The 27,335-nt window shown below is 35.2% G+C and overlaps 2 protein-coding genes across 3 annotated transcripts in view; both read left to right on the forward strand.

The window, feature by feature from the left end:
• ATM (Serine/Threonine-kinase ATM-like protein) overlaps positions 1-27,335 on the forward strand; it is a 47,896-nt gene that overhangs the window by 6,977 nt on the left and 13,584 nt on the right. The window contains exons 12-49 of one of the 2 annotated variants that reach the window (XM_016324429.3): positions 182-266; positions 951-1,025; positions 4,390-4,431; positions 4,507-4,577; positions 5,359-5,407; positions 6,181-6,252; positions 6,632-6,787; positions 6,875-6,967; positions 7,037-7,224; positions 7,882-8,479; positions 8,609-8,680; positions 8,777-8,938; positions 11,371-11,493; positions 12,181-12,308; positions 12,789-12,945; positions 13,227-13,273; positions 13,344-13,407; positions 13,716-13,790; positions 14,526-14,645; positions 14,875-15,060; positions 15,664-15,785; positions 15,874-15,943; positions 16,053-16,180; positions 17,284-17,425; positions 17,564-17,698; positions 17,783-17,881; positions 17,985-18,031; positions 18,237-18,426; positions 19,159-19,380; positions 19,652-19,723; positions 24,281-24,350; positions 25,071-25,188; positions 25,324-25,447; positions 25,689-25,823; positions 26,158-26,268; positions 26,364-26,411; positions 26,548-26,652; positions 26,754-26,840. In XM_016324429.3, coding sequence (XP_016179915.1) covers positions 182-266; positions 951-1,025; positions 4,390-4,431; positions 4,507-4,577; positions 5,359-5,407; positions 6,181-6,252; positions 6,632-6,787; positions 6,875-6,967; positions 7,037-7,224; positions 7,882-8,479; positions 8,609-8,680; positions 8,777-8,938; positions 11,371-11,493; positions 12,181-12,308; positions 12,789-12,945; positions 13,227-13,273; positions 13,344-13,407; positions 13,716-13,790; positions 14,526-14,645; positions 14,875-15,060; positions 15,664-15,785; positions 15,874-15,943; positions 16,053-16,180; positions 17,284-17,425; positions 17,564-17,698; positions 17,783-17,881; positions 17,985-18,031; positions 18,237-18,426; positions 19,159-19,380; positions 19,652-19,723; positions 24,281-24,350; positions 25,071-25,188; positions 25,324-25,447; positions 25,689-25,823; positions 26,158-26,268; positions 26,364-26,411; positions 26,548-26,652; positions 26,754-26,840 — 4,588 coding nt within the window. The remainder of the gene's footprint in view (positions 1-181; positions 267-950; positions 1,026-4,389; positions 4,432-4,506; positions 4,578-5,358; positions 5,408-6,180; positions 6,253-6,631; positions 6,788-6,874; positions 6,968-7,036; positions 7,225-7,881; positions 8,480-8,608; positions 8,681-8,776; positions 8,939-11,370; positions 11,494-12,180; positions 12,309-12,788; positions 12,946-13,226; positions 13,274-13,343; positions 13,408-13,715; positions 13,791-14,525; positions 14,646-14,874; positions 15,061-15,663; positions 15,786-15,873; positions 15,944-16,052; positions 16,181-17,283; positions 17,426-17,563; positions 17,699-17,782; positions 17,882-17,984; positions 18,032-18,236; positions 18,427-19,158; positions 19,381-19,651; positions 19,724-24,280; positions 24,351-25,070; positions 25,189-25,323; positions 25,448-25,688; positions 25,824-26,157; positions 26,269-26,363; positions 26,412-26,547; positions 26,653-26,753; positions 26,841-27,335) is intronic. The other variant, XM_088483844.1, reaches the window with a different exon arrangement.
• On the forward strand, positions 20,251-23,744 carry LOC148581857 (uncharacterized). The gene has a single exon (XM_088483854.1). It carries the CDS (start codon positions 22,640-22,642, stop codon positions 23,627-23,629), a length of 990 nt encoding a protein of 329 aa, XP_088339980.1. The 5' UTR covers positions 20,251-22,639; the 3' UTR covers positions 23,630-23,744.

Below are 27,335 nucleotides of genomic sequence, written 5' to 3' on the forward strand. Positions count from 1 at the left end.
AATATACATTTAGGTGTACACATATTTATGTTGTTATTTGTTATTTGTGACAGTTGTAATCTTTCATAACAATGCATCTATAGGCTACCTTGGGCTCTGTTTTAATATATTATAAATAGATATGTCATTCTGTTCTAGTGGAGTTGATATGTGGGCCCTGATTTTCCTCTTGCTTCTGAAGGAGTTTGCAGGAACTTTCATCTGTTCTGTTTCTTCCAGATTCAATGATGGTGATATCATCAGTGCCATCTTCTAAATTAAATGAGGTCTCTCTCTCTCTCTCTCTCTCTCTCTCTCTCTCTCATGCATGCGCACACACACAAACATGAAAACACAGTCTCACTGGTCCTTTTTGATTTATCCTGCGCTGATGCCTCTAAATTCTAATACCCAGTCTCAACATGACAATAATAGTTGCCATTGATAATGGATGATCATGTGTGAAAATAGTATTGCTTATCTTGAGGATTAATATGCCCTTCAATCCTCTGTTATGTTTTCCTTTATTTGTTGGTTATGAGGATACCTTATCCTCCTCATTCATTGTTATTCTTAAGTTCTGGAGGAGAAATTGGAAGAGAAATGGTAGGTGTTCAGTGTGCATTTAATAATCTGGCGATATATTTTGGTGAATGGGTTACAACATTCAATAAGCCAAGCAATGTTGAGAAAAGTTACTGAATATTAAAGTGACAACAATATACAGTATTGAAATTTACCTTCCATGTCTGAATTTCACCGATTGAAAGTTTTGAATAACCTTTCATTTAAAGTTTGTACTAAAGCATTAAAGAAAGAGACATTACTTAGCAATCACTGAGTTCTAACATTTTTATCATCAAAGATAATTTTTAAGCCTGTCGTAGACAGTTGTCACTTGTCACTATCTTTGTTGCTTTTACGTTTTCTTACTAAATCATACATTAAGTTGGTCAAATGAATTTTTGCAGTTCATCAGTGGTTGGCAACTAATATGGAGTACTTTAGTGCATGCATTGCCAATTTTCAGCAACATAAGCCCTCTTGTAAGTTTTGTTGACATAATCTGGCTCAAGATTTTAATGGTTGAAGTTCTTGTTATATGTAGATATTTTCAATATCTCTGCCTCCTGTATTCTGACTCTATGTACACAAGCTGACCAGCATAATTACATATTTATTCATTTCACCCTGTATTTTTTTTTCAAAAGAAAATTTCACCCTATATTTGTTCCATTGATAGCCTCATGAATCACTTTAGCTAGCTACATCATAATTGCATGCCCTTCCTGTCTCTTCTCATGAATCTATTAATTTCTGGCAAGGGTAATGTAGGTCCTTGGCTACCGTTAGAAACAGCCTGTAAATTTTGCATTTCTAATCTCTGTAACTGGGTAATCAATATTTCACAGATGTTATCTATGATAAACTTACCACTCTAGTTATAGAGTTCATCATATTTTAGGGTATTATACTGATTATTGGGCAGTAAGACACCAAGAATTGCACCCAAAAAAGGAAAATACCTACAAGAAAAAATGATAAATGCAAAGATGAGTTGGTGTCCTGGATGAGTGGATACACCAGACATGAAAGGATTAGGAATGAGTATGAGGGAAAAAGTTGATGTAGCACTATTCCAAAATGGTGAAATTTCACTTAAATAGTTGAGATGTGTTGAAAAGGCCTGCGGAAGCAATAGTAACTTGTGTAGACTAGATGAAAGGTAGCGTAGTAGTTAGAGATGGAGGAAGAAGCTCGGCACTTTTGGATACTTTAGTTAAAGTTCTTTTTCTCATTTTTAGTTTAGCATCTGTCTAGGAAGATTTTTAGGAGAATCACACCACAAAAGAATTGCTTTTGATTGCGGATGGCGGCTTACGGTAAAGAGCCGAAAATCCACCATTGGATAATGGCATATGGTGTTGCAGGAAATGGCGGATGAACTAAAAATACTTGTATATGCACAAAAAATGAAGAAAAACTGCACATGTAATCGATTATAAAATCTTATTATTATAAGCATGCAATAGGCTACCCGCTCTAATCTTAGCTTCTCATCCCCCTTTGAGTGTTTATTTCATACGAAACCTATTATTATGCTCTTAAGGTTTTTGGGTGCGCTTGTTACCCCTATTTAAGACCATATAACAAAAATAAATATGCATTTTGTTCCTCTTAGAATACCTTTTTAGTATACAACCAATCATACAAAGTGGTCAATTGTTTGGATGCTAATGGCAGGTTTTTATTTCAAAGGATATAACATTTCATGAGTATGAGTTTCCCTACAAGGAGCATTCCTCATCATCATCCTCACCCTCCCTCCAAATCATAATGTGTCTTATCTTTCTTCCTCTTACTACTGCTTCTGCATTGAGCCCTGCACCTCAAGACAGGTCTCTCAACATTCACACACTGCATCATCACACTCCCGTTGCATCTTCACATCTACAACACTTATCCACCACCTCTCATTCTCAACCTGCATCTTTATCCTTGCATCATTCTGCATCTCCCCCACCTCACTGTTAGAGAGAGGGCAGCTGGGGTGAGAGGTGGATTTAATGGGCGTGTTGTTGCTGTTGTGGGAATGATGGAGGTGAGTGGCAATGGCGGGAGGATGAGGGGGGTGTGGTGCCAGAGACATGAGAAGATGATGGAGGTGGGGGGAGTTTGTGACACGCATTGGAGGTGGCGGCAAGGTGCAGTGGTGAGGATGAGATGATGATATTGATAATGGAGGTGGAGTGAGGCAGGTGTGGTGGTTGTGGGATGAGTAGTGGAATAGTGGGTGATGATGTTGATGATGGAAGTGGAAAGGTGGAAAGGTTGCTGAGATGGGAAATAAGGAAAATAAGGAAGGATGATATGATGTTGATAATGATAATGTGATTAATTAAAGTTATACAAACAAGAACAACAGAGCATTGTCCCACTAGGTGGGGTCGGCTACATGGATCAAACGACGCTATTGAGCTCTATCATGTATCATGTCTAGAGAGACCGTTTACATGTAGATTTCGTTTGAACACCTCATGGATGGTCTTCCTTTGCCTTTTACCCCTTGTCCATCTTCCATCTCATCCACCCTCTTGACTGGGTGCTCTGTCGGTCTTTTTCTCACATGTTCAAACCACCTGAGACGCGATTTTACCATCTTTTTCGCAATAGGTGTTACTCTAACTCTCTCTTATATCTTTGTTCCTTATTCTATTCAATTGTGGATGACCACTCATCCATCTCAACATCTTCATCTCTACTATAGTTAACTTATGTTCGTGCTTCCTTTGGCCGCCGAACACTCTGTACCATAAAGCATAACCGGTCTGATAGCAATGCGATAGATTTTACCTTTAAGTTTTGAAGACACTTTTTTATTACATATGAAACCAGACGCGCTCCGTCATTTTGACCATCCTGCTTGGATCCTATGATTTACATCATGTTCAATATCTCTATGATCCTGTATGATGCATCTAAGATACTTAAAATTTTAACTTTTCGTAGGGTGTTTTCTCCATTCTTCACCTCTGTATTAGGGTTTTTCCTTCGACGACCGAGCTTACATTCCATATATTCCACCTGACTACGGCTTATTCGCAGACCATACACTTCTAGAGCTTCTCTCAAGAAATCCAACTTCTTATTTAGGTCTTCCCTTGACTCTCTCGTAAGAACGATATCATTGGCAAAAAGCATGCACCATAGCACAGGCTCTTGGATATGCTCTGCGAGTACTTCTAAGACTAATGTGAAAATGTATGGTCTTAAAGATGATTCCTGGTGTAATCCTATACCAATAGGAAATTCTTCTGTCACACCACCTTGAGTCTTCACTCTAGTTGTAGTCCCATTATACATGTCTTTAATTGCACGAATATATGCGATCTTTACTCATTTCCTTTCTAAAATCTTCCATAAGTCTTCTCTTGGCACCCTATCGTACGCTTTTTCCAAATCAATAAACTCCTTATATAGATCTTTTTTATTACTGCGATACCTCTCCATCCTTCTTAACAAGTATGTAGCTTCAGTGGTGGATATACCTGGCATAAAACCAAATTGGTTCTTTGTTACTTGTGTCTCTTGTCTCAGCTTCTGTTTTATCATTCTTTCTCATAACTTCATGATATGGCTCATGAGCTTGATCTCTCTATAGTTTCCGCAAAAAAATTGATTGACAAAAATTTAAGATGAAAGGTAAAGTTAAAACTCATTTCAAACGTTACTGATAAAATTGAATCAAATTAAACGTTAAGGGTATTTCGAAACTTTTCGAAAATGTTAGGGACAAAAAGTATACTTACCCTTTATTTTAATGTTGTTCTCTTATTAGTAAAGTGGAAATTCATTGTTATAGTTTTTGTATGTTGTCATTTTAGATTTTGAATGATCACATTGATGCAGGTCGATGCTGCGTTGGTGCTGCTTAGTTATATAACATCAAGTGTGAGTTGTAGACTTCACAGAGTCAAGCTTCTTGTTAATTCATGAGAAATCTCTATCTCACATGCTTTTATTCAGGATATGATAAATACATGCGTTGTACCACAAGATGTGTGGGATCTTCAGTTATTTAAAAGACCAACTTCAATGTAAGTGCCTTTGTATGTTGAATGATCAGATGAAATGAAAACTGTAGTTTTAAGACTGTAACTGAATAAATAAAGATTTATCATTGAAGGCTGTAGGTTAATTCAGTATACATGATACATTATGTATCCAAAAAGTGACTTGGAGCTTAGGTGCTCATATTACCGTGGTTCTAGATAACTCCCTGATACTATGTTCATGATTATTTAGAAAGGTGGCACTGACTGAAATTGGGTTGCCAGGTCAATATATCATAGAAGTATCCATGAGCTCATTGATACAATAATTGCTTAAATACAAAAAATAAAACCCACTGTAAGCTAGGTAATTACTTGTGCACCAGACTGTCCTTTTCTTTAAGCTAGGTAATTACTCTGCTCAAGATACTAATTTGAAACTCAGCATAAAGGCTACAGTTTTGTGACTAGCATTTCTTTGTTATAATGTGTGAGACTATCCCATATTTATGAATGTGACGATAGAAATTGAAATAAACAATTGTGGTGGCAATGACAAATGTGAAAAAAGAAACAAGTTTTATGCATTAAAAAGTTTGTATCCGGTAGAACATCTTTGTTGAATTTTATGAAGTTGAATGAGCAGTGTATATGAAGCTTTTCATTGAAGATGGGTCATGTGAGCCTCTCTAGTATTCCGAATTAGCCATTCACTCTTGTCCCTTTTTTTTCAGTTCTTTTATGAATATGGTTTTTTTTTTTCATACTTGATATATAATTATTGCATCATTAATTCTTATTATCTCTTGATTTACTTTTAATGCAGACCCATATTGTATTTCTTCTCATGCTACTTCTCAAAGAAAAATTCTCATGTAAGTTGACAGTGAAGTGTCATATATTTTTTATGTAATAATATATATATAATTGATGTTTGACTAGTCGTTATCTTAAAATGATGTTTATATAAGATGGGAGAAGCCTTGTAGTTTTTGAGCATGCAATTTATTTTGCAGAATTTAATTTGAAAATAATTGTTTCTACAAGAACTGCTGATGATTTCAGTCAGTTCTTGAAGTTTAGCTTGTTTTGTAAAATAAGAAAGAGGTCAAACTTTATGGCAACATGGAATCTATGTAATGATATGGTCTTTGGTCGGAACTAAAACCTCATTTTTTATGGAAACTTATATTACATAGGACTTATTTGAGATAAGATTTGGTGGACCTCTATCTCGTGTAAAGCTAACCGCTATTTCTCAGAGTTACACTAAAATGATGTGTTAAGGGATTGGAAAGTGTCACACTGATTTAGGAGTATTCCTCATCTTTGTTGTTTGTAATTATCAGTGTCTAAATTAAATTTTATTTTCCTTACAAAGATAAATTTTTGCAATATATGCTTAGCATTTATGCAAGTGAAATATAAGCAACCTTTTAAGTCTTCATTCTGTACCTTTTTATGTCTTCTTGTATATCCTTATTCTTTACATGGCATTATATATATTGGCACATAATAAAGACAAAGTTTTGCAATGGTTTTTATATGTTGTACATGTGGGTGAATTTCAGGTTTTCATTGGTAAAAATGATAAGTTTGCTACATTGAACCACTTTTATATTTAATATATTGTCTCCGTATTGTGCAGGCTGATTTGCGAGATAGTTTACATTTGAGGAAGAACCTTTTGAGATCAATTTTGAGTGATCTTAATTTGAAGGTGTGTTTGCCTTAAATTGTTTTGAACAAAATATTGTAAATCTCCTGTTATATATTCTGTAATATCTGTTGGTAATAGAGTAAGCTAGTAAAGTATAGAGAAGTAGGAGTTAGTTAGAACTTAGAACAGCAGAGCCAGCTAGGATAGGACAGCTGAGTTAGTTACAGCTGCCATAAGCTCTTTGTTATAGCTTCCACCACAAGCTATCACCTCATTGTATGTAAGATCTCATCTGTGCTAAGCTCAGTAATTAATATATATCTCTGAGTTCTTTCTTTTCTATTAGTTGGCAATATTGCTGGATGGCACATCCTAAAAATGCAGGGAGTGCCTAATGTTCTTCTACTTTAGTTTCAGTTTTCTGTTTGTTGTTATGCAGGGATATTCAACATTGGATGAGCGGATTGTCTTTTTGCTGCCTAGTGCTATGTATGCACTTTGTGCAGGTTGTATTCCTCTTATTCAATACTCTAAAGAATTTCCTCTTGTTTACAGCATTTGCAATACCTCTGAAACTCTAGATGATTATCATAAGGTACAACTTAGTGTCTCCTACCCCTGGGTAGTTTTTGGTTCTAGTGGTTTTTCTTAGATTGAAATCTGATTTTGATTTTGATTCTAGTTAGAAGATCCTAAACACCGAGTTCTCCTTGACTTTTTGGATTGCTCTATGGAAGCTCTCACAAAAACCGACAAAGTTTCTAAAGTTGATGTGGTAGGTCTCATTTAAAGAAGCTTGTAATTTTTATCTTCCATGATTTTAACACAAGGAAAAGTTTTCCAGGGCTCTCGATTTCAAAGTTCTCCCTGTGTACGTGTTCCTCGTGAAATAAGTGATCAGCTGATGCACGAGATGGAGAAAGCTATTCTTGGAGTTTTTGTGACAGAGGATAGCAATGAGAGGCAGTTACCTGATATTTTCTTGATATGTTCTCTCTTGTCTAATGTTCTTTACAGTTCTTTTTACACAAGGTTTGTCACCTTTGGTTTATTTTTTATAATCCTTTTTTTTAATGTACTTTTGATACTGGTGTTATGTTATACATGATGGATGTATATCGGTGAACATGTTATTGCTGTCTTTTTTACCTTCCTGATGGTGTTACCCTTTGCAGTATTTTAGGGTGAATGAAATGGCAAAAGCCTAACGTTATTATATACTTATTTTTTATACCTTTGTGTCATTGTATTATTTAATGTCTTGTTATGCTCTGAATTGATAGTATTAATTCAGAGAGACTTGGAGTCAGCCTCAATATATTATTTTGATAAAAGGTGTTAGCCACAATATTAGCCATTAGCAATTTGAGATTATAATATTTCTGGTGGTTTTGCCAGGGCTCCTGCTGTGTTCAAAATATGTGCCATTAGGAATTTGTGAGCTTAGTTGGTTCGCAAGTTCAAATATCCTGTATTTGACATGTGAGAATTTTAGCATAGAACATATCGATATGTTTTAAATATTTTAACCAGCTAAGTTATTCCAAAATAAACAACTGTATGGTTTAAAATAATACCATATTGTCCACATGTGCATTCACTCACACGACAATTATTTTTCGCCTGATATTTGCTGACAGTTTGCCAACTAGTTTTTGTTTTCTTACATGTGCTTTTGTATTCTTTCAGGAAAATAAATGTTTTATTCCTTTCAAAATTATACAAATGCCTGCAAGAGATGCTTGATATTGCTGTTGGAATCATTCAAAAATATCATGATGAACGGTCTTACAGTTGCTTAATTTGTGATCCTGCTTGTGATGAAACGAGTTCTCTTGCTGTTGCTGTTCATAGTTTTCTCTCCACTCCAATATTTAAAGAATGGAGGGATCTAAATTTGTTGGAAGTTGCCCCATTTGGTGATGTAATCCAATCTGTTGAGAGATTATTGAATGCATTTGTTGATCTATATGAAGGTTATGCTCAGCATGTGATTAACCTTCAGTCTCAGACAGTCACACAAGATATAGCTACTGATGGTATTCAAAGTTCCTGCCTATATGACAGCAGTAAAAGTAGAATTGTGGATGTGGAATTAGATGTTAATGATGATTCCACAGACATGGATAATTTAGCAGTTCAGAAGAAAATAGGCAGTGATGTGTGGTCTTCTGTAGAGAAGTGGAAAATGGGCATGATATTAATTATTTCATATTTCTTCTCTGCTACTCATGCTCTTACATGGGATGTACTCTTCAAATTAGTGGATAAAGAATGTGATCCGAAGGTAGACTTTAAACGCTATAAAATACAAGGTTTATAAAATTTAGGCACTATATAATTGACGTTGTGGAATTTATTAATTCAATGGATATCTACTTCATATTTATGTTTTTTAAACCCATTTTAAACTCAGGTGCGTGGGAAAATATTGTACCATCTTTGTCAACATCCTCGTTGGTCCAAGGCCACAACGTTTCCAGATTTGGTATGAAAATGACGGGGTCTGTATTGTAAATAATTGTTTCATACAGGATAGCTGCCACTGATTGTTTCACTGTGTGTCTGCACTTTTATTTTGCAGGTCAATGCAATGAATAATATCTTTGAGGAGCAAGTTAGACTTAAGCTCACTTGTGGAGACATATTGACTTCTATCCATGCTTTATTGGCTACCTTATCTTCCTGGGACGGTGTTGATAAGGACAAATGTGGCCTACATCTGGTGGGAGCCAAGGCTGAAGAGGTATCTTCAAATTCCAGAAAATTTGGATTGAGGGAATGATCTTTATGCAGTAAATATTACATAATATTTATTAATTGATGATATATAAGAGGGATCCATTGACTCCGAGTGTAAGTATAATAACTTACACTCAATCCTCACCATTTATTTTAAAAAGATTTAATGGATAAAACCAAAAACCTCTTGGTTCCTCTAACATTTAAATTCTTGTTCAATTATTTCTTGATTTTTCTCAGTTTCACCGGTTACTTTTTAGTTCATTCCTCTCCTACTAACTATTCAATTCTACCCTCATGTATCTCTCTTAGTTCTTGTTCACTTTTTAAAGGGTATTTTCAATACAACATTAAAGCAGTCAACTACACAAGCTATTGAACTGAAAAGGATCAGGGAGGAAGAACTAAAAGTCTTTGTAGGCACTGTAGAATTATAGATCGTAGACTTATTGTTTAGAGAGGTATGGTTTGAGCATAAGCCGCAGTGTTGACGGTATATATGGAATGTAAGTTTGGTAGGCGAGGGGGAAACAAGAATACAAAAGTGAAATTGGAGAAAGCATCCTAATCGCAAGTAAAGTATTTTAAGTACGCTGGGTGTATCATACAGGATAATGAAAAAATTGAGGAAGGAGTAAAATATCGGATACAAGCGGGTTGGTCAAAGTGGCGGAGTGCGTCTGGTTTTATATGTGACAAAAAAAGTATCTCTAAAACATCGCACTGCTATTAGATCATCTATATTATATGGAACAAATTGTTGGGCGGCAAAGGATGAGCATGAATATAAGTTAAGTGTAGCAGAGATAAGGATACTTCGATGGATGAGCAGCCACATGTGTATCTACAAAATAAGGAATGAAGATATTAGAGAGAAAGTAGGAGTAGCGCCTATTGTAGAAAAGATGGTAGAATCTTGTCTTAGGTGGTTTGGACATTTGGGAAGAAGATTAGCAAAGTACCCAGTTAGGAGAGTGGATGAGATGGAAAGTGAACAGGTGGAAAATGGTAGAAGAAGATCTAAAAAGACCATACATGAGGTGATTAAAGGAGATCTACGTGTCAATAGTCTCACTGTAGACATGATACATGATAGACATGATACATGATAGGGCATAATGGCATCATTTGATCCATGCAGCCGATCCCACCCAGTGGAATATGGTTTTGTTGTTGTTGTTGTCTTAATTTGCAAAACAAAAAAAGGAAAGGACAAGAAAGAAACATAAAGCAAATTTTCAAATAAATCATGGTCAACAATGATGCACTTTGCCACATATAGAAGAGTGGCCATATATTTATGGAGGTTGGAATGATATCATCAGATCTTTGGTAAATGTTATTTGTACAAGAATGGAAATAATAGTTGAGGCAAAGTAGACTATTGTTGGAAACTTGAGCTAGAGAAAAAGAGCATAATATATATATATATATATATATATATATATATATATATATTTTGATGCACTGACAGTGTAAAATGCTTTATACAGTCGGGCAATCACATTCATTTTTTTAGATGACCATTCACACGGTCAATGTGAAAGGTAGTTATTTTTGTTGATGTGACATTACGTAATTGGATGTACGTGTAAAACTACTTTACACTGACAATGCATTAAAATTAAATTCATATATATATAGGCTATGTTAGTTATACAAGTGTTGTTAAAATTAAAGTCACGTTCTTTTATATTTTGGTAACCCTTTTTTCTTTTAATTTTTAAATTAAAAGGCGTTATTTTAATTTTTAACAACACTTTTTAAGGCACCGCAACAGTCACTAGCGACCACAACACATTTTTAGATTAAGCTGATTCTTTGTTTATTTTGTTATAATCATTAGATCTTGCTAAAACAAATGATGAATATTGAATGTAAGATTTTAGCCTTACTGGAAAGCAGAGATGGAAGACATAAATAAGGAATCTTTTTTTCTTCTACTTCTACATGAATCAGGGAAGAATTGAAAAATGGATTTTAAAATGAGAGATTAAGCTGATTCTTTGTTTATTTTGTTATAATCATTAGATCTTGCTAAAACAAATGATGAATATTGAATGTAAGATTTTAGCCTTACACTTGGTGTCAGTGGATCCCTCATCTCTCTCTCTCTGTCTCACACACACACACACGCTCTAAGTAATGCAATGCAATTTCATGGAAAATCTGAGTTTGTACTTTTCTTAAATGTTGTGTAGAAGTTGTGGAATGACGTTACATTGCAAGCTAGTACGCAGATGTGTTTTGTGTTTCTGTGTCTTATTGAGTTTATTATACCTTGCGAGATTCCCGACTTTTATATTCTTATGGCAGGGCTAGGTTATCAATAGTGTAGTAGTCATACATTTCTTTTTAAAACATCCCTTTTTGTGATGATTTATATATCAGGATCCGATATTCTTATACTAAGTAGCTATTGATTTGTTAATGCAGTGCTTTATGTCGCTAGGAAATTTGGTGCATAAACTTTCAGAAGTTAATCTTGATTGGTTTGGCCGGGTTAAGTTGATTCATTGCATCTGCAATCTCATTTCGCTTAGTCCTCAAATTGGTCAGGTGATTTTTGACACATATCTTGTGAAAACTCCTTCATGAGACAGCTTTTGTCTTAGAAGCATAATAAGGAAAATAACCTAACAAATAAAAAAATCCTGGTAATTGCGCCCAGGTAATTCATATGACTTGAAGAAATGGGCTGGTCGATGTGTAGGGAAAGTTTGTGGTAAATGTACCATATGACCTCTATATAAAGGGGTTTATATTACACTGGCAGATTGGATTACTTGGTTGCTGATATCTTGTCTTTTATTATTAACTATGAAGTTGGTTGCACTTTTCAAAATTTTGTTTGTTGCATCTATTTTAGTATATCTTTCTCTCATTTACTCCTATTTTAATTAAGTTCATGGATTAAGAAAATGACCTGAATAAGGTTTTTATACTTGTTTCTCTCTTCCGATAAATTTAAGTGGATGTACAAAGTTGCCCTTAAGGAGTCTCCTTTTTATACTTATTCTCTCTTCTGATTTCTCTTCTTCATTAATAAGGTTTTTAGTGAAACTGTCAAGTAATATTGACGTAAATTTCCTAATCTAAGAATAATTTTGGCCCAAGTAAAATTAAGAAAATAGGCAATTATTTAGGACTGGAGGGAGTAGTTGTCATAGTTTTTGAAATGGACTTATATGACTGTTCTGGTTCAAAGGCTTATCAATGCCTTATTTTATTTTCCTGTTTTGGCAGACTATGATAGATCCGTTGCTTTTGATGCTCAAAGATACGGATTTTCGAGTTCGGTTAGTCCTGTCAAGGAGAATTTGTGTTCTTTTTCAAACCTGGGATGGTCATGAAGAGCTTTTCCAAGACATTTGGTGGGTTTCACTTTAAATGAACATGTCTCCCGCTCCTCCCATTTTCCCTTTCCTTTTGAATTCTTTTCTGTGTTGATTGTTTTATTGCTAGTCCTTGGTTCTTGGGTTACATTATCATACTTATTGATTTCTTGAAACTGTGGTAGTTGTTTGTTACTACTCTGTTGTAGACTTTTAGCACTTATTTGCAGCATCTTTTGTACAATGTCATCAAATTTGTCCTTGTTTGTCTGATTGGGTGATTGTGAGTATGCTTTCCTTATTGGGATTGATTTATTGATTGTGATTATGCACAATCAAGGGATTAACATGGTTGCATTTATTATTGAGAAGGATTAATTTAATGTTAAAAATATTAGCAAGGCCAAGCTTTTACATTTTCCATTTTATTGGACCTTCATCTTATTTCCCCATTCTTTCTGCTACAAAATCTTTGTACAAGGATATTTGTATTTATTATCATCACGTGTTTGTTTTCAGTTTAAATTTTGGAGTTCATTTCATAGTTTACTCTAAAGCAAAAGTTGTCACTGCCAATGAGGTGCTAGCTGCTGGTCCCCAACCTCAACCTTTAATGGAAACTGTTTTGATTACTCTGATGCATATTGCTTTACATAGCGACAAGATTGAATTGGAGGTATACACTTGTTTCCTGTGCTTTTCTTCCTTTTCTTTTTACCTTTTAGGAGCCCCCTTACATGGTGCTGAATCTTGTATATAGATATTTTGGTGCGAGTATGATGGATAATGTTTGGGACTTCCTTTTTGTTTAGCAATGCTCCCCTCCTCCATTTCTGATTCTGCTCAATACACTTTATTGAGAAGGATACTGTTATGATTCATTATGTCATGTGAGTATGTTCATTTGCATTATAAAGAGTCCTTTGGTTATTTGGTGGTTCTTGGTGGCACGTGCAGGCTGTGTTCGTGATATGTGTGGTTTCTGCCATTGATCCATATCATAGGTAAAATTAACTTTTCTTCTGATTTTAAAATCATTACTTTTGTTTGGTAATTATCAGCAGTTGTGTTTAGGGAATTGGTCTGTGCTGTACTTGACAATCTTTCGAGAGAGCTCCAATACGCAAGTAGAATGAAGGTAACTGGTGTTCTTTTCAATAAGTTTAACTTGTACTCATATCTTCTGGTATATTTCTTCTCATTTTCTCTGTAAAGGGAATTGACGTTCATATCCATTGAATGCCTGGTGACTGTTGAATATGTTCTAGCAACTTTGGTTGGTTCTTGACTTCTCGTTGAACTGGCTTCATTGGTTTACAGAAGAGGAAGGGAGCCAAGAATTGCACCAAGAGTTGTTCTATCAAAAATTGTATCGTTATGCATTTAGGATTAAGAAAGGTCATGAATGCTCAATGGTTTCTTTGACTTCGAATATCTTTTATGCAGTACTTGGAGGAGCTTCTGGGATCAATCCTCTTTTGCTGGGTTGCCTGTGGTGTAAGCATAGTTGCGCTTGTCGAGGTATTTTTATCTCCCTGTTTACTTTAATCCGCATGAATTTTCTATTACTTGGTAAGCACAAAGCAAGAAAGGCTGTTATTCATAAGGATTTTTTTTATGCTACTCGATATATAGCGACATTGTTAAATTTTTTTGATAATTCAAGGCGGAAAAATCCATGGATTGTTAATTCTAGATTTCTATTTGATGCATTGAGTAGTCATGAAAATATTGTTGGTAAGTTGATTGGAAAAAAGATGGAGAACAATTTTCTGAAGTTGGGGACTGTTACCAACATACTTCAGTCTTTCACTTCAGCCAATCAATCTAGAAGCTCAATTAGCTTCATATGTTCAACAAATTAAGGTATAACATGCTCCTCTGGACTCATAACCTCATTAGATGCAAACCTTGGTGTAGCATGTGATCATACCATGGGAACCTCTGGAGTTTCAAAAATTCAATGGTGGACTATAAAATTCTGCTTACTTACTGTTTCACTGAATTTCATATTGTTTTTGTTGTGCTGTGTAATTGTTTTTACTTATTACTTGCCAAGTATGATTCTTGCTCAACTTTTTATTTTATATTATTTATCATATTCATTTTTGTTAGATAAGCTTTTTGATATGCCAGAATTGAAATATATAACCTTTTATATAATCAACTTCTTTATTTGGACAGTGACAAACTCTGTGTATTCTGACAATCTTTGCCCTTTCCCATGAATAAACTGATAACATGACTGTTCTACAGACAAGGCATCTATTTGTACCAGATGCAGAACCTGGTCATTTCCTTAAGTATTGTTGTCAGTGGCTTATTCCTGTCTTGCTTCTTCATGAGAGCAATTCTGACCTCAACTGGGTGGCCAAGGTATGATCACTTCACATTGATGCTATATTTATACTTATATAGAAGCTTATGATTTTCAGTTTCTAATAAAATAGAGTAATAGGTTTTCACAATAAAGGACCCTTAAGCTTTTAATATTACCATTATGGAATGACGAAAAAGTTATTCTCTTTCATTGTGTATCACAGTGTACAACATTGTGTATTACCCTTAACCTTATATTGTTCTCTATCAAAATTTCTTTTTGCAGGTTACATGTCAACCATTGTCAGTTCTAGTAAAAGACCACTTTGCTTCAGTATTTTCAATCTGTATGGCTCTGCGCAGCAGTAAGCAACCTGGGTCAGAGAAGGGAACAGTTGTGCTTCAAAGTTCCCTTCTTCATTTTGCTCATATTTCTGAGACTGAACGGGACAAACTCATAAAGAGACATATGGTCCGTTACTCTCCACTTTAGGGTTTGTTTTTTAGAAGAAAGTAATATTTCTGTAGACTATTCTCCTCCGTATGGTACACCATTCAAAGGAAAATATTTTCTTGATCAGATATTCAGATGTGTGGTGGCTAGCTTTTCTTCCTGATTAAAAACAACAGAAAATGCATAAGTTTGTAAAATAATGTTTTTACATCAAAATAATCTGTCGGAACATACCTGTAGCTAAAATTGCTTTTCAGAAATTGTTGTGTCGTCATACTTTATTACTTGATCCCCTAAAAATGCTGTGTTACAGGAATTTTTCATTTGAAGCTTTTTCCATTAAGTTATTTTCTGTGAAGCTAGTGGACACCTAATGATCTGCTTTTGATTTCTATTTTTCACATCAGCGAGGACCTTTTGTAAACTTGCAAGATGTTAGTTGTTGATATCAGTTTAACTTTGTAGTTTACAAATACCCTTACTGGTTTTAATTTACAGTTGGACTTAAATACTATCCATTCACATTTATATCTAATAGTAACACTTTGTTTATCAATATCGATAGAACTTGCTTAAGCAGATTCTTGTAGGTTAATACTTCATCCTGCTTGTTAAACTCAGGTTTCTATTGTGAGCTGTATTTTATCCTTGTCCTCTTGTTCATCCGACCCTGTAGTCCCTTTCTTTTCAAGGGAAACAGTGTCGTTTGCAATTCGAACAGTTGTTGATGGATTTCTGAACATGTGGGTTTTCTTCTGCCTCAATGTTTTTTCTTGTTTGAAGTTGGAGTTTATATCTTCAAATGTAATATCTAATTATATTGATATGTAGGGATGATAAGCATACCAATTCTGCTGTTGTTGACAAGATCAATATTTTTCGCCCTGATAGAGTTTTCATGGTAACTTTTTGGTGGCATAAAAGTTGACTACATTTAGATATCCTTTACCTAGTCATCATTCTATTTCGTTATTTGCTTGGTGTTTTGATCATTTTTTTTTAATTGGCAGTTTCTGGTTGAAATTCATTATAAAATTGCAGCAGCATCTCATTACAGGCATAAGTGTCATCGGTTGGCTGGAATTGAGGTGCTCATTGGTATCCTTGGCGAGAGAATTTCTGTTCTAAGTACTTCCAAGTAAGCTTAATTTATTAATTTTTTTTTTAATGTAGGGAATTTTCTAGAAAACTTCCTTCAACGCTCCTGCACTTTAGTCCTATTTTCTTAAATTTGTGCAAAATTATTGTTAAAATTTTTATTGTGAACATCTTTTGGGGATTGAATAAGAATTTCATTAAGATGAGGAAAAGAAAATGCCCAAGGATATTTTTTGGGGGGATGGTGGATAGGGTTCCTCTATACGAAAGCAAAAAAAGAAAATTACAAATCTCTCCAATCTCTCAACATGTCAGAGGGAAAAGTTCTCTATAAAGATTTTGACGTTTACACCAAATAGATGCTAAAGCATCTGAGATTTTGGTTGTGTACATTTGAACGTACAATATCCACATAGATCCTTAAATTTTGACCTATATGCCTATTATGTAAGTATAAATCTTATCGTGCTATCATTAGACCAGCTATGTTGTGTTGAACGGAGTGTTGACAGCCGCCCGGGGGGGGGGGGGTGCATGAACAAAAGTTTAGTGTAGCTGAAATGAGGATGCTTCAATGGATTAGTGGTTATACGCATATGGATAAAATAAGAAATGAAGATATGAAATAAAAAGGGTTGAAGTAGTACCTAATGTGAAAAGATGGTGGAATTTTGTGGACGGTGGTTTGGACATGTGTGGAGAAGGTCGGTAGAGAATCTAGTGAGAAGGGTAGATCAAACGGAAAATATGCTAGTTGCTAGAGGTAGAGCAAGATCTCTGTGTGAACGGTTTTACATGATACATAATAAGGCGTAATTACGTTATTCGATCCATGTAGTTGATCCTACCTAGTTGGATACGGTTTTGTTGTTGTATTTTTTAATATACGAGGTTTCCTAATGAGATTGTAGATTTCATGCATGCAATTTTCCGTCAGCAAATGAACATTTGTTATGAAATTGTTATAATTTACAGACTATTTTTGCTTATTTTATTTTTAACTATGGCTTATTTATTTAGTAAGTATTTATTGTCTCGAATTAGCTGCTTATTTTGCTCTTGTCATTCTCAACTGCTAATAGATTTAGAAGTTTATATGTGTATTATTGCCATTTGCTTTGCCTAAATTTTGATATGATGCAGTTATCTTTTTAATTTGATCGGGCCGTTGATTGGATGTCATGCTTTACAAGATCAATGTTGTCGGATACTTTCTGCATTGTTGCTGCGGTTTAAAGATAATCCATCTTCTGATATCACCAATATGCTTGGTGAACAGCTCCAGGTATATATTCCAACACCCCCCCTCTGCTCCCCCCCCCCCTCTCTCTCTCTCTCTCTCTCTCTCTCTCTCTCTCTCTAATGTTTTAGCCTTTATTTTTTATTGGTTAAATAGGTGATTAGTTGTTTGTGTTATTTTCAGTTTCTTGTTTCAAAGTTGGTGGCATGTTGCACTCCTAACAGAAAAGAATTGTCTGATAGCAACACATCACAAGTGCTATCTCTGCTCCGTCTGTTAACAGTGGATTCAGATCCATCTATGCATGATTATGTCAAAGTGAGTATTTGCAGTCAGCTATTTTGTTCTCTTAAGGATATGCTATAGTGATTTTGTGAATGCACGATGTTAAATTTCTTGCAGGAGTTGGAGCCATTTCCAGAATTAAAAGTCTTTCATGATATAAGGATGTTCCATGAAAAATTATGCCACAATTACTCTATACGCGACCATTTATTGAAGGTACATAGATAATGTTCTCCCTTGCATCTTTGTATTGTAAAGCATCAAATTTCAATGTGATTAGTTTCTGTAGAGTGTTATCTAATGCATTGTTCATTTTCAGTTTGTAAAGAGATCTTGCTACCTTCCTCCGAGGATACTTTTGTCAAGGTGATTTCCTTTTTCGATAATGGTGGATAAGTTGTCATGAAACCACTTTTGGGGTAATGAATGGTTATATATTGAATATAAGTAAATAAAATAATTAGAAAAAGAAATCTCTCTTAAACGGTATTGTATTCTGCAATTTATTTTCTAATTACTTCCTCAAATTTTCTGGAGGTGCTTGCTTCATGAACCCTGTTTCTTCTTGCAGTCTCCAGGCATTGCACAAGAAGCTATTGATAAGAGAAACCGTTCTGAGAGGAGGGAGAGAAAATTATTCTGAAGAAACATACTGGCATGGTGATCACGAAATAGTGCATGCAGTCTGGACACTTGTTAACATTTGTGGCTCAAATGATGCAAATGGCGTTAGAGAATTGGTGTCTGATTTCGTTTCTAGGGTATCATTCTTATTAAATTTAGTCTTATAACTCTTAAAATATTATCTGGACATGTGCTTGGAGTTGCATGTTCTTCTCTTTCCATTTTCCTTTACCTATAACACCCTTCAGTTTATCATGTCATCATTATTTCTCGTTCAATATGCCACTGCTTACTAATTTTGTTTTTATGATGTACTAATGCTATTTACAGCTTTAGATATTAAGACTTGTGAATATTATCTTTCTCCTTGACACCCCCTTTATGCAAGAGGTACTCAGGCATGAAAGCATGGAAAAAGGATGTGTTTACTAATCTTATACTGAAATTCATCTTTTAATTAGAGGAATAAGAATATTGGGAATTAAACTCTTAGATCTCATGGTAGCTCAGATATTAAATTTTGAATCAACTGTTCCAAAACCTTAAACTATTAATTGATGGCACAGAAATGAATTTTATACTTTATCCTCTCATGTATCCCCATTTTTCTAGTAATATTTCAGTATATTCTGCCAAAAAATTACTGTATGAGGAGGAATACTTGGAAATAAAATGTTAAAAATAATTAGTATATTCTGAATTTTCTAAACTGTAATTACTCAAACATATTATTGTAATTAAATTCTCATGCTAACCTTTGCCCCTTTTGAAGTCTGGTCTTGGTTTGTCACTGCTTTTAGTTGTGTTATCACATATCAAGTTGGCATTTCCTCATGTATGGATTCTTCATTGAGGATGCACTGCTGCAGGTTGGTGCAGGGGACCCATACTCTGTTGTTTTCCATCTTCCTGGCGAGACTAGTCATGTTCGAGTTGGTAAATCTATTGATATCAGCTGTGCTGTGGATATGAGTTCAAGCATAGACACATCCGTGTCCAAAGAACTTTTGGTGGTGGTTCTGAAATTTCTAAAGAAGTATCTGATGGATGATTCTGTGAAAATTGTTGACATGGCTTCACAAACCCTTCGTGTAAGTGCTTCTAACTTGCAATTGGAACTAATGTTACTCCTGTCCTTAATTGTCAAGTCTTCCTTTCAATTTGGCAAGCCGTCTGTGGAGTTCTTCTGTTGTATTGTTCGCATGAAAGTTAGTTCGTTGATGTTTAGCATTCTAAAATGTATTATAATTTACAAAGTATAATATGGTCATTTGGTGTGGAGTTGCATCATTTTTCAATTAGTTAATTACAAACATTGCATTCCATTCTTTGTATATATTAACTGTTTGGATTTATCTGTAGGGAATACTTTCAACTGAAAGAGGCCAAAGTGCTTTACAGTTATTTGATTCGTATCAAAGAACATTGATTGAGGTAATGCTTTAATTGAAGTGTTTGAATGTATTATATTATAAAATGTACAGGGAATCAGCCTCTTTATAGAGGAATTACAGAAATAGAAATAACTAGAAAATAGGAAAGAAGGAAAAAATACTAGCCTAAAATAAAGGAAAGATTTCTAATCATAAAATCCCTAAAATTAAGCTAAACCCAAAAAGGAAAAGATTTATAATTAATTCTATTTACATAAGATTCATAAAAGGAATTAGGAATCTGATTTTGATTTGATTTAGTCAACACTCCCCCTCAAGCTGGCTTGAAGATATCATTCATTGACAGCTTGCTTATTATGCTATCAAAAGTCTTCTTGGGTAATCCTTTAGTTAGAATATCTGCTAATTGTTCCGTGGTTGGAACATATGAGATGCAAATCTGTCCTCTCTCAATCTTTTCCCTGATAAAATGCTTGTCAACTTCAACATGTTTAGTTCTATCATGCAACACTGGATTATGAGAAATGGAAATTGCAGATTTGTTGTCACAATACAACCGCATTGGTGGAGAAATGGAAACTTTTAGTTCTCGTAGGATTTTCTCTACCCATATTGCTTCACATATTCCATGAGCCACTGCTCTAAACTCAGCTTCTGCACTACTTCGTGCCACAACACTCTGTTTTTTACTCCTCCAACTAACCAGGTTTCCGCCAACAAAAGTACAATACCCAGATGTTGACCTTCTATCCATGACATTCCCAGCCCAATCTGCATCTGTATAAGCTTCTACTTGAAGATGTCCATGCTTTTTATAGAGTAACCCTTTCCCAGGCGACCCTTTCAAGTACCTTAGGATTCTAAAGACAGCATCCATGTGTTCTTGACCAGGTGAATGCATAAACTGGCTTACCATGCTCACAGCAAAGGCTATATCCGGACGTGTATGGGATAAATAGATTAGCCTCCCTACCAACCGCTGATATCTCCCTTTGTCCATTACATTTTCTGGTTCAGCTGGCTTCAATTTTAAGTTAGGCTCTATAGGTGTTTCAGCAGCTTTACAACCAAGTAATCCCGTCTCTTTTAAAAGATCTAGGATGTACTTTCGTTGGTTCATAAAAATGCCTTCCTTAGACCTTGCAAATTCAATTCCAAGGAAGTATTTTAATGAGCCAAGTTCTTTGATTTCAAATGCTTTGGCAAGCTTCTCCTTCAAGTCTTTTAGCTCCAAAAAGTCATCACCTGTCAGAATAATGTCATCCACATATACAATTAAGATGGCAGATTTATTAGCTGCTGAATGCTTATAGAAAAGTGTATGGTCAGCTTGGCTTTGAGTATAACCAAGTCCCTTCACCACCATTCCAAGTCGTTCAAACCAAGCTCTTGGGGATTGTTTCAATCCATAGAGAGATTTCTTTAGTTTGCACACTTTATTCCTCCCTAGTTCAGCTTCAAATCCAGGTGGAAGTTTCATGAACACCTCTTCCTCTAGTTCCCCATTCAGGAAAGCATTCTTTATATCCAATTGGTGTAAAGGCCAATTGTAATTCGCAGCAAGAGATAAGAGAATCCGCACAGAACTGAGTTTGGCAACTGGAGCAAAAGTCTCTCGATAGTCTACTCCATAGGTTTGTGTATATCCCCTAGCTACTAACCTAGCCTTATACCTCTCTATGCTTCCATCAGCATTGCATTTGATGGTAAAAACCCACCTGCAGCCAACCAATTTTGTATTCTGTGGCAGATCTACAATCTCCCAAGTTTCATTTTTCTTGAGTGCATGCCACTCTTCCATCACTGCTAATTTCCAGTTGGGATCATCTAGTGCTTCCTCTATGTTCCTAGGCTCAAACAGATTTGTAATTTTAGAAGTAAAAGCTCGATGTTTTTGAGAGAGATTTTGGTAAGAGACATAATTGGAAATAGGATGGTTGGTGCTGGTTTTAAGTACCTTTTTGGTGCAGGTTCTGGTTTCTTTCCTAAGGGCTATTGGCAAATTATTATTAGAAGTGACAATTTCAGATTTACCTGGAAGTTCCTGAAGTACTACAGTTGAGCCGTCTTCCGGGTTTTCAGATTGGGTTGGTACAGAGATGATGGGCTGGTCTCTAGTCTTCTTGGGATATTTCCGAACATAACACCGAAGCTCCTTTTCTTGTGGTATTTCTTTTCCTGTTTGGATTCCAACTAATTCTGGCACAATTTCAGAATTGGTTTTCACATCTTGTTTTGCAATTGTTTCAGAATTTACTTGATTAGTGAAAGTTGTATCCTCAATATGTAAGATAGGAGTAGGTAAAGGTTCATGCAAAAAATTTTCTTCCCTTAGACTCTCCCCTTGAAGAGAATTTTTTTGAAAAAAGGTTTCATGTTCCAAAAAAGTAACATCCATACTTACATGAAATTTTCTGGTGTGTGGATTGAAACATTTATAACCCTTTTGACTTGGGGAATAGCCAATAAAAATGCATTTTTCTGCCCTTGGATCAAGTTTACTTCGATATGAAGGTGTATGTAAAAACACAGTGCAACCAAATACTTTTAAAGGTAAGTCAGAATGCAATCTACATGCTGAAAAATTCTTTTTGAAAGTATCCAACGGTGTGCAGTAATTTAACACACGTGTGGGCATTCGATTTATGAGATAGGCTGCTGTTAGAACAGCATCTCCCCATAAATACTTTGGAACATTACCCTCAAACATAATGGCACGTGCTACTTCAAGAAGGTGTTTATTCTTCCTTTCAGCAATGCCATTTTGTTGGGGTGTATTGGGGCATGTAGATTGATGTTGAATACCTTTCTTTTGAAGAAATTCACCAAGATTTTTATTAAAGTATTCAGTGCCATTATCACTTCTTAATATTGAAATTTGTGTGTCAAATTGTGTTTCTACCATTATCACTTCTTAATACACAGGATCTCTGCACTGTGCCTCTGATTTATAGCTATGGCTGACAGTTCCTCAGTCATTAATCCTGAACAGAAGGAGAACACCACTCCTACTCCATCAGATTTAAAATCTGAGCAACGGATACTAGTTAGTGGTGACTCCCATTCAGTTCAGATCACCACATTTCGACTCAATGGGTCAAACTACCTTAGGTGGTCTCAATCAGTTCAGATGTATATCCGTGGAAGAGGGAAGATTGGATATCTCACCGGTGAGCGAAGCCAGCCTAACATCACTGACTCACAATATCATGTGTGGGATACCGAAAATTCCATGGTGATGACATGGCTGGTGAACTCAATGGAGGAGGATATCAGCAGTAACTACATGTACTATACCACAGCCAAAGAATTGTGGGATAGTGTCAAGGAGATGTACTCTGATCTTGGGAATAAATCCCAGATTTATGAACTTACTCTAAAAGCTAGAGAAATTCAACAAGGGGGTGACAATGTCACCAAATATTTTCACACATTGAAGCGGGTGTGGCAGGATCTTGACCACTTTAATAACTACAAGTGGAATTCAGCCGCTGATGCCAAACACCACCAACAAACAGTGGAAGAAGGGAGGATATTCCAGTTTCTTGCAGGCCTCAACGTGGAGCTAGATGAAGTTCGTGGCAGAATTATTGGAAGAGCAATCCTACCCTCAATTGGAGAAGTATTTGCTGAAGTTAGAAGAGAGGAAACTCGTAGAGCTGTGATGATGGGAAAAGGCAAGACTGAACAGACCTCTTTGGAGTCTAATGCACTTTTAGTGGCACCTGCTGCACTTAAAAGTTCATCAAATCAGAAGCACCCCTCCAATCTTTGGTGTGACCACTGCAATAAACCTCGTCACACCCGAGAAACCTGCTGGAAGATTCATGGAAAACCAGCACACCTTAAAGGCAGCAAACCTGGTCTCAAAATACGCTCTGATACCAAATTGAAGTGTTTGAATGTATTATATTATAAAATGTACAGGGAATCAGCCTCTTTATAGAGGAATTACAGAAATAGAAATAACTAGAAAATAGGAAAGAAGGAAAAAATACTAGCCTAAAATAAAGGAAAGATTTCTAATCATAAAATCCCTAAAATTAAGCTAAACCCAAAAAGGAAAAGATTTATAATTAATTCTATTTACATAAGATTCATAAAAGGAATTAGGAATCTGATTTTGATTTGATTTAGTCAACAGCTTTTATTCTGTTATTTCTTTTCTAGATTGCTGGATCGTTTTAGTCATTGTAGATTGTAATTGTTATTATTTTTTAATGTACCTATTTACATGATTATAAGCTCTGCTAACAAACTCTCCAATCTCTATGCCTCACGTTGCCCACCCTCTGCCGACTCAGCATAAGCTCCTCATAATTTGTCTCCACTGACAATTTGGGCCCTAACCCACCCCACTCCCTTCTTCCTTGCTTACACTTTGTTTGGGCTTACTAGCTTGCTCTTGGGTTTGGGTCTCTAAGATGTCTTACAAATTTAACACGTTTTATTATTTTCAACAGTGGGCAGTTTTTTCGAAACTTATATCCATAGAACACAGTTAGATATAACTGTCTAGATTACCGAGTCTGCAACATCTTGTTATTACTTATGATGCAGTTTGTAACATGTCCTCGTCCATTGTGTACTAATGCAGGTGCACTCCAAAGGTGTTAATATTGAATTTGTGGAAAACTTCCTTATGGACCTGGAAAGGAAGTCAAAAGGTATCTTGAGTTTTGTGCATCTCTTACATAAATGTAGTTGTAAATGTCAGTTATTGATCAACAGCAACTTTTTATCCTGTCAACACGACAATTGGGTTGTTTTTCCCCCTTCTTTTTGAGGCTTTCAAATGCTACTTTGGCAGTTGTAGAGAAATAGCTAATTATTTCTGTCCTCACCTGTCGATAGATACTTGGTCAACAATCTTTCTTGCAAAGGCTCTTTGCTCAGTTCATGCAACTTTGGTTAGCTTTATAAAGTCTACCTTTTTTAAGTAGTTGTGACATGCCTAAACTTTTGTAAGATTTTGTCATGTATTATCTACATAATTTCTCATGTTTTTGTTATTGTCTTTTTTTTGTGTCGGGACATTGTTTCCTTTATTTCAGTAATTTGTTACCGTTTTTAATGGGGATTAAGAGTTTAGTGTTACTGTAAATAAATAGAGGCTAGTTCTTTTATTCTGGTTAGTGCCTTTTTAATTTGCATCATGGCATAACACATCAATATTCATGGTATAATAGTCTCCACTTTCTCTTATCCTTTCCTTCCTAGATCTTTGATATTTTAATAAACATTTAGTATACTATATGAACCAGTATAACCTGAACCAATATAGGTTATGTAAGTGAAGTCCAATTACTAATTCCCACTCAATAATAGGTTTCTCATTTCTCCCCATTCCATGTTTAGTATACCGTGTTTCCTTTTCATTTTATCAGTTGAAGCAGCTTCCTTGGAAAAGTCTACAATATGGGAAACACGTGGTAAATCTTTTGAGATGTGGATTTGTCCATTGGTATATTCACTTATCATCTACTGCAATGACGTCATACTAAGGTATGCTGGTGTGGTCTTACTGAGCTACTTAAATGTTGTGAATGAAAAGGCCATTATTTGTTAGCAACAAGGAATAATTTTACTTTCTGTATTCCTTTTTTCACACACTAATTTCCTAGCATGTTGTACTTCCAGATTGTGTCAAGATATTGTTCTTTCCAAAGCTGAGGTTGCTGAGCTTCTTTTGCCAAGTATTTTTGTCAATATTGCTGCAAGGAAGGATCTGGAGATTGATCTTCATAAGCTAATCTCCCTCCAGGTTGTATTCTAGAGCTGGAAACTGGAAATTTTGGATATCCTTTTTCTTTTTTTTAACAACAGTTGATTGAGTCATTCGTGTTATTTTATATTGGTATGGTCTGGGTGTAGGTTTTATTTAATCAACTCACTGCATTATTATACTGCTATCTATGTTGCTAAAATATGTGTATTTTCAACTTAAAGAACAAATAGCTTATGCTTTCTAGAAATATATTGATATTTAATTGTTGAGTTTGCAGTTGAAGGACCATATATTTACTGAGTCGAATAAGTTGGTCAAATCTATTCAAGTGGTGTTGAATTGCCTTAATGAACTTCGTATATGTCATGTCCAAGAAAGATCTTCTTTGCCATCGAGGCGTGAAACATCCAAGGTAAATATAAAATATTAGAGGATAGAAGTCTGATTAGATCATAAATTGGAACTACTTTGTTATAATCCATTTGAATTATCATTTTGTTTCCAGTTTCTTTTGTAGTTCATAGTCAGAGTTTTTCATGCATGATATTGTTGCACTGTGCGACAAGGCTTTGTTGTTGTTGTTATTCTATTCAAAAGATAATTTGTAGATATTCCAACGGACCTTAAGGATCATAAACCAAGTTAAGAATACTGAATATGTCATTGTTTTCAATTACTTGCTTTATTTTTTGGCAAAAATAGTGGGAGCAGGATGGGCAACTATGATAACCATGGATTTTGTGCAGAATTCTAAACCTTCAAGTTACACCTCAAAAACCCGGTCTACCCCAGCGAAGGCAAGAGAATCTGGTGCTGGTTCAAGTGCACTAGCAAAATCCGTATCCTCATGGGAGAAAGTATCATCCTCTTTGTTATTTTGATCTTTTTAAAACAGTGCATAGTTTTTCTGGTTGAAGTTGACATGATTTATTATTTTGTTTTATCTTCCTAGGTGTTTTGGCTGTCTATTGATTATCTACTTATTGCCAAGTCGGCAATTGTAAGTGGAAAATTTTCTGTACTTCATTTCTTTTTCTTTAACTATTTCCATTTTCCACTTAGAGTCCATTAATCTCTTCTTTTTCTCTTGTTTTATCTTCTTTCTGTGAATTTGGTTGTGTTTGTTTCCTTTTTAGACTTGTGGATCATATTTTACTTCAGTCATGTATGTGGAGCATTGGTGTGAAGAGCACTTTAAAGGTATGACAGTTGGAGGCCCAGATTTCTCTCATAATGAAATGGTAAGTTGTACTGAACATTTTGATGAATGGAGTGCACACACACAATAATCATGCTTGCAACTATTTTTCATGTTTCTCGCTGATTGCTTTGTGCACATTAGTTGCCAGATCATATTGAGATACTTGTCTCCGCCGTCACAAGAATTAATGAACCAGATAGCTTATATGGAATTCTTCAGTCTCACAAGGTAAGCCAGCATCATCTTTTGATTTTGTAGTTGCATCTCTTAGCTTGGTGAATAATATATTGTTAAGTAACAAGAAGACCTAGAAATGGTTATTTGATATTAACATGGATCTTCTGATTAAATTGCCTGACTAAATAAATCTTCTTTTATACTAATGTCTTTGTTTTTTTTTTCTCTACAACTTCTTTGCACTAGCTACAGCTGTAAAGTAAATACCGAATTGTATGTCTAATAGATATAACTACAAAAACCGGGCATGAATGGTAACGGAAACTCAGGCCCTCTTGATCTGGGTTCTTAAATTATGATTGAGTCATAAGAATGGAGGTTTCATGGATCAAATCGATCTTCTGACCACTTGGTCTCTAAGACTATTAGTCAATACCTTTTAAAGGTTTTCTTGGGGACAAAATGACATTGAGAATAAGAACAATTAGTGTACAACTACAGTAGAATCGTAATTCAACACTACACCTATAGATATTATTTGCACTA

The sequence above is a fragment of the Arachis ipaensis genome, chromosome B10 (genome assembly GCF_059453495.1).
Source record: "Arachis ipaensis isolate K30076 ecotype BB chromosome B10, ASM5945349v1, whole genome shotgun sequence".
NCBI lineage: Eukaryota > Viridiplantae > Streptophyta > Magnoliopsida > Fabales > Fabaceae > Arachis > Arachis ipaensis.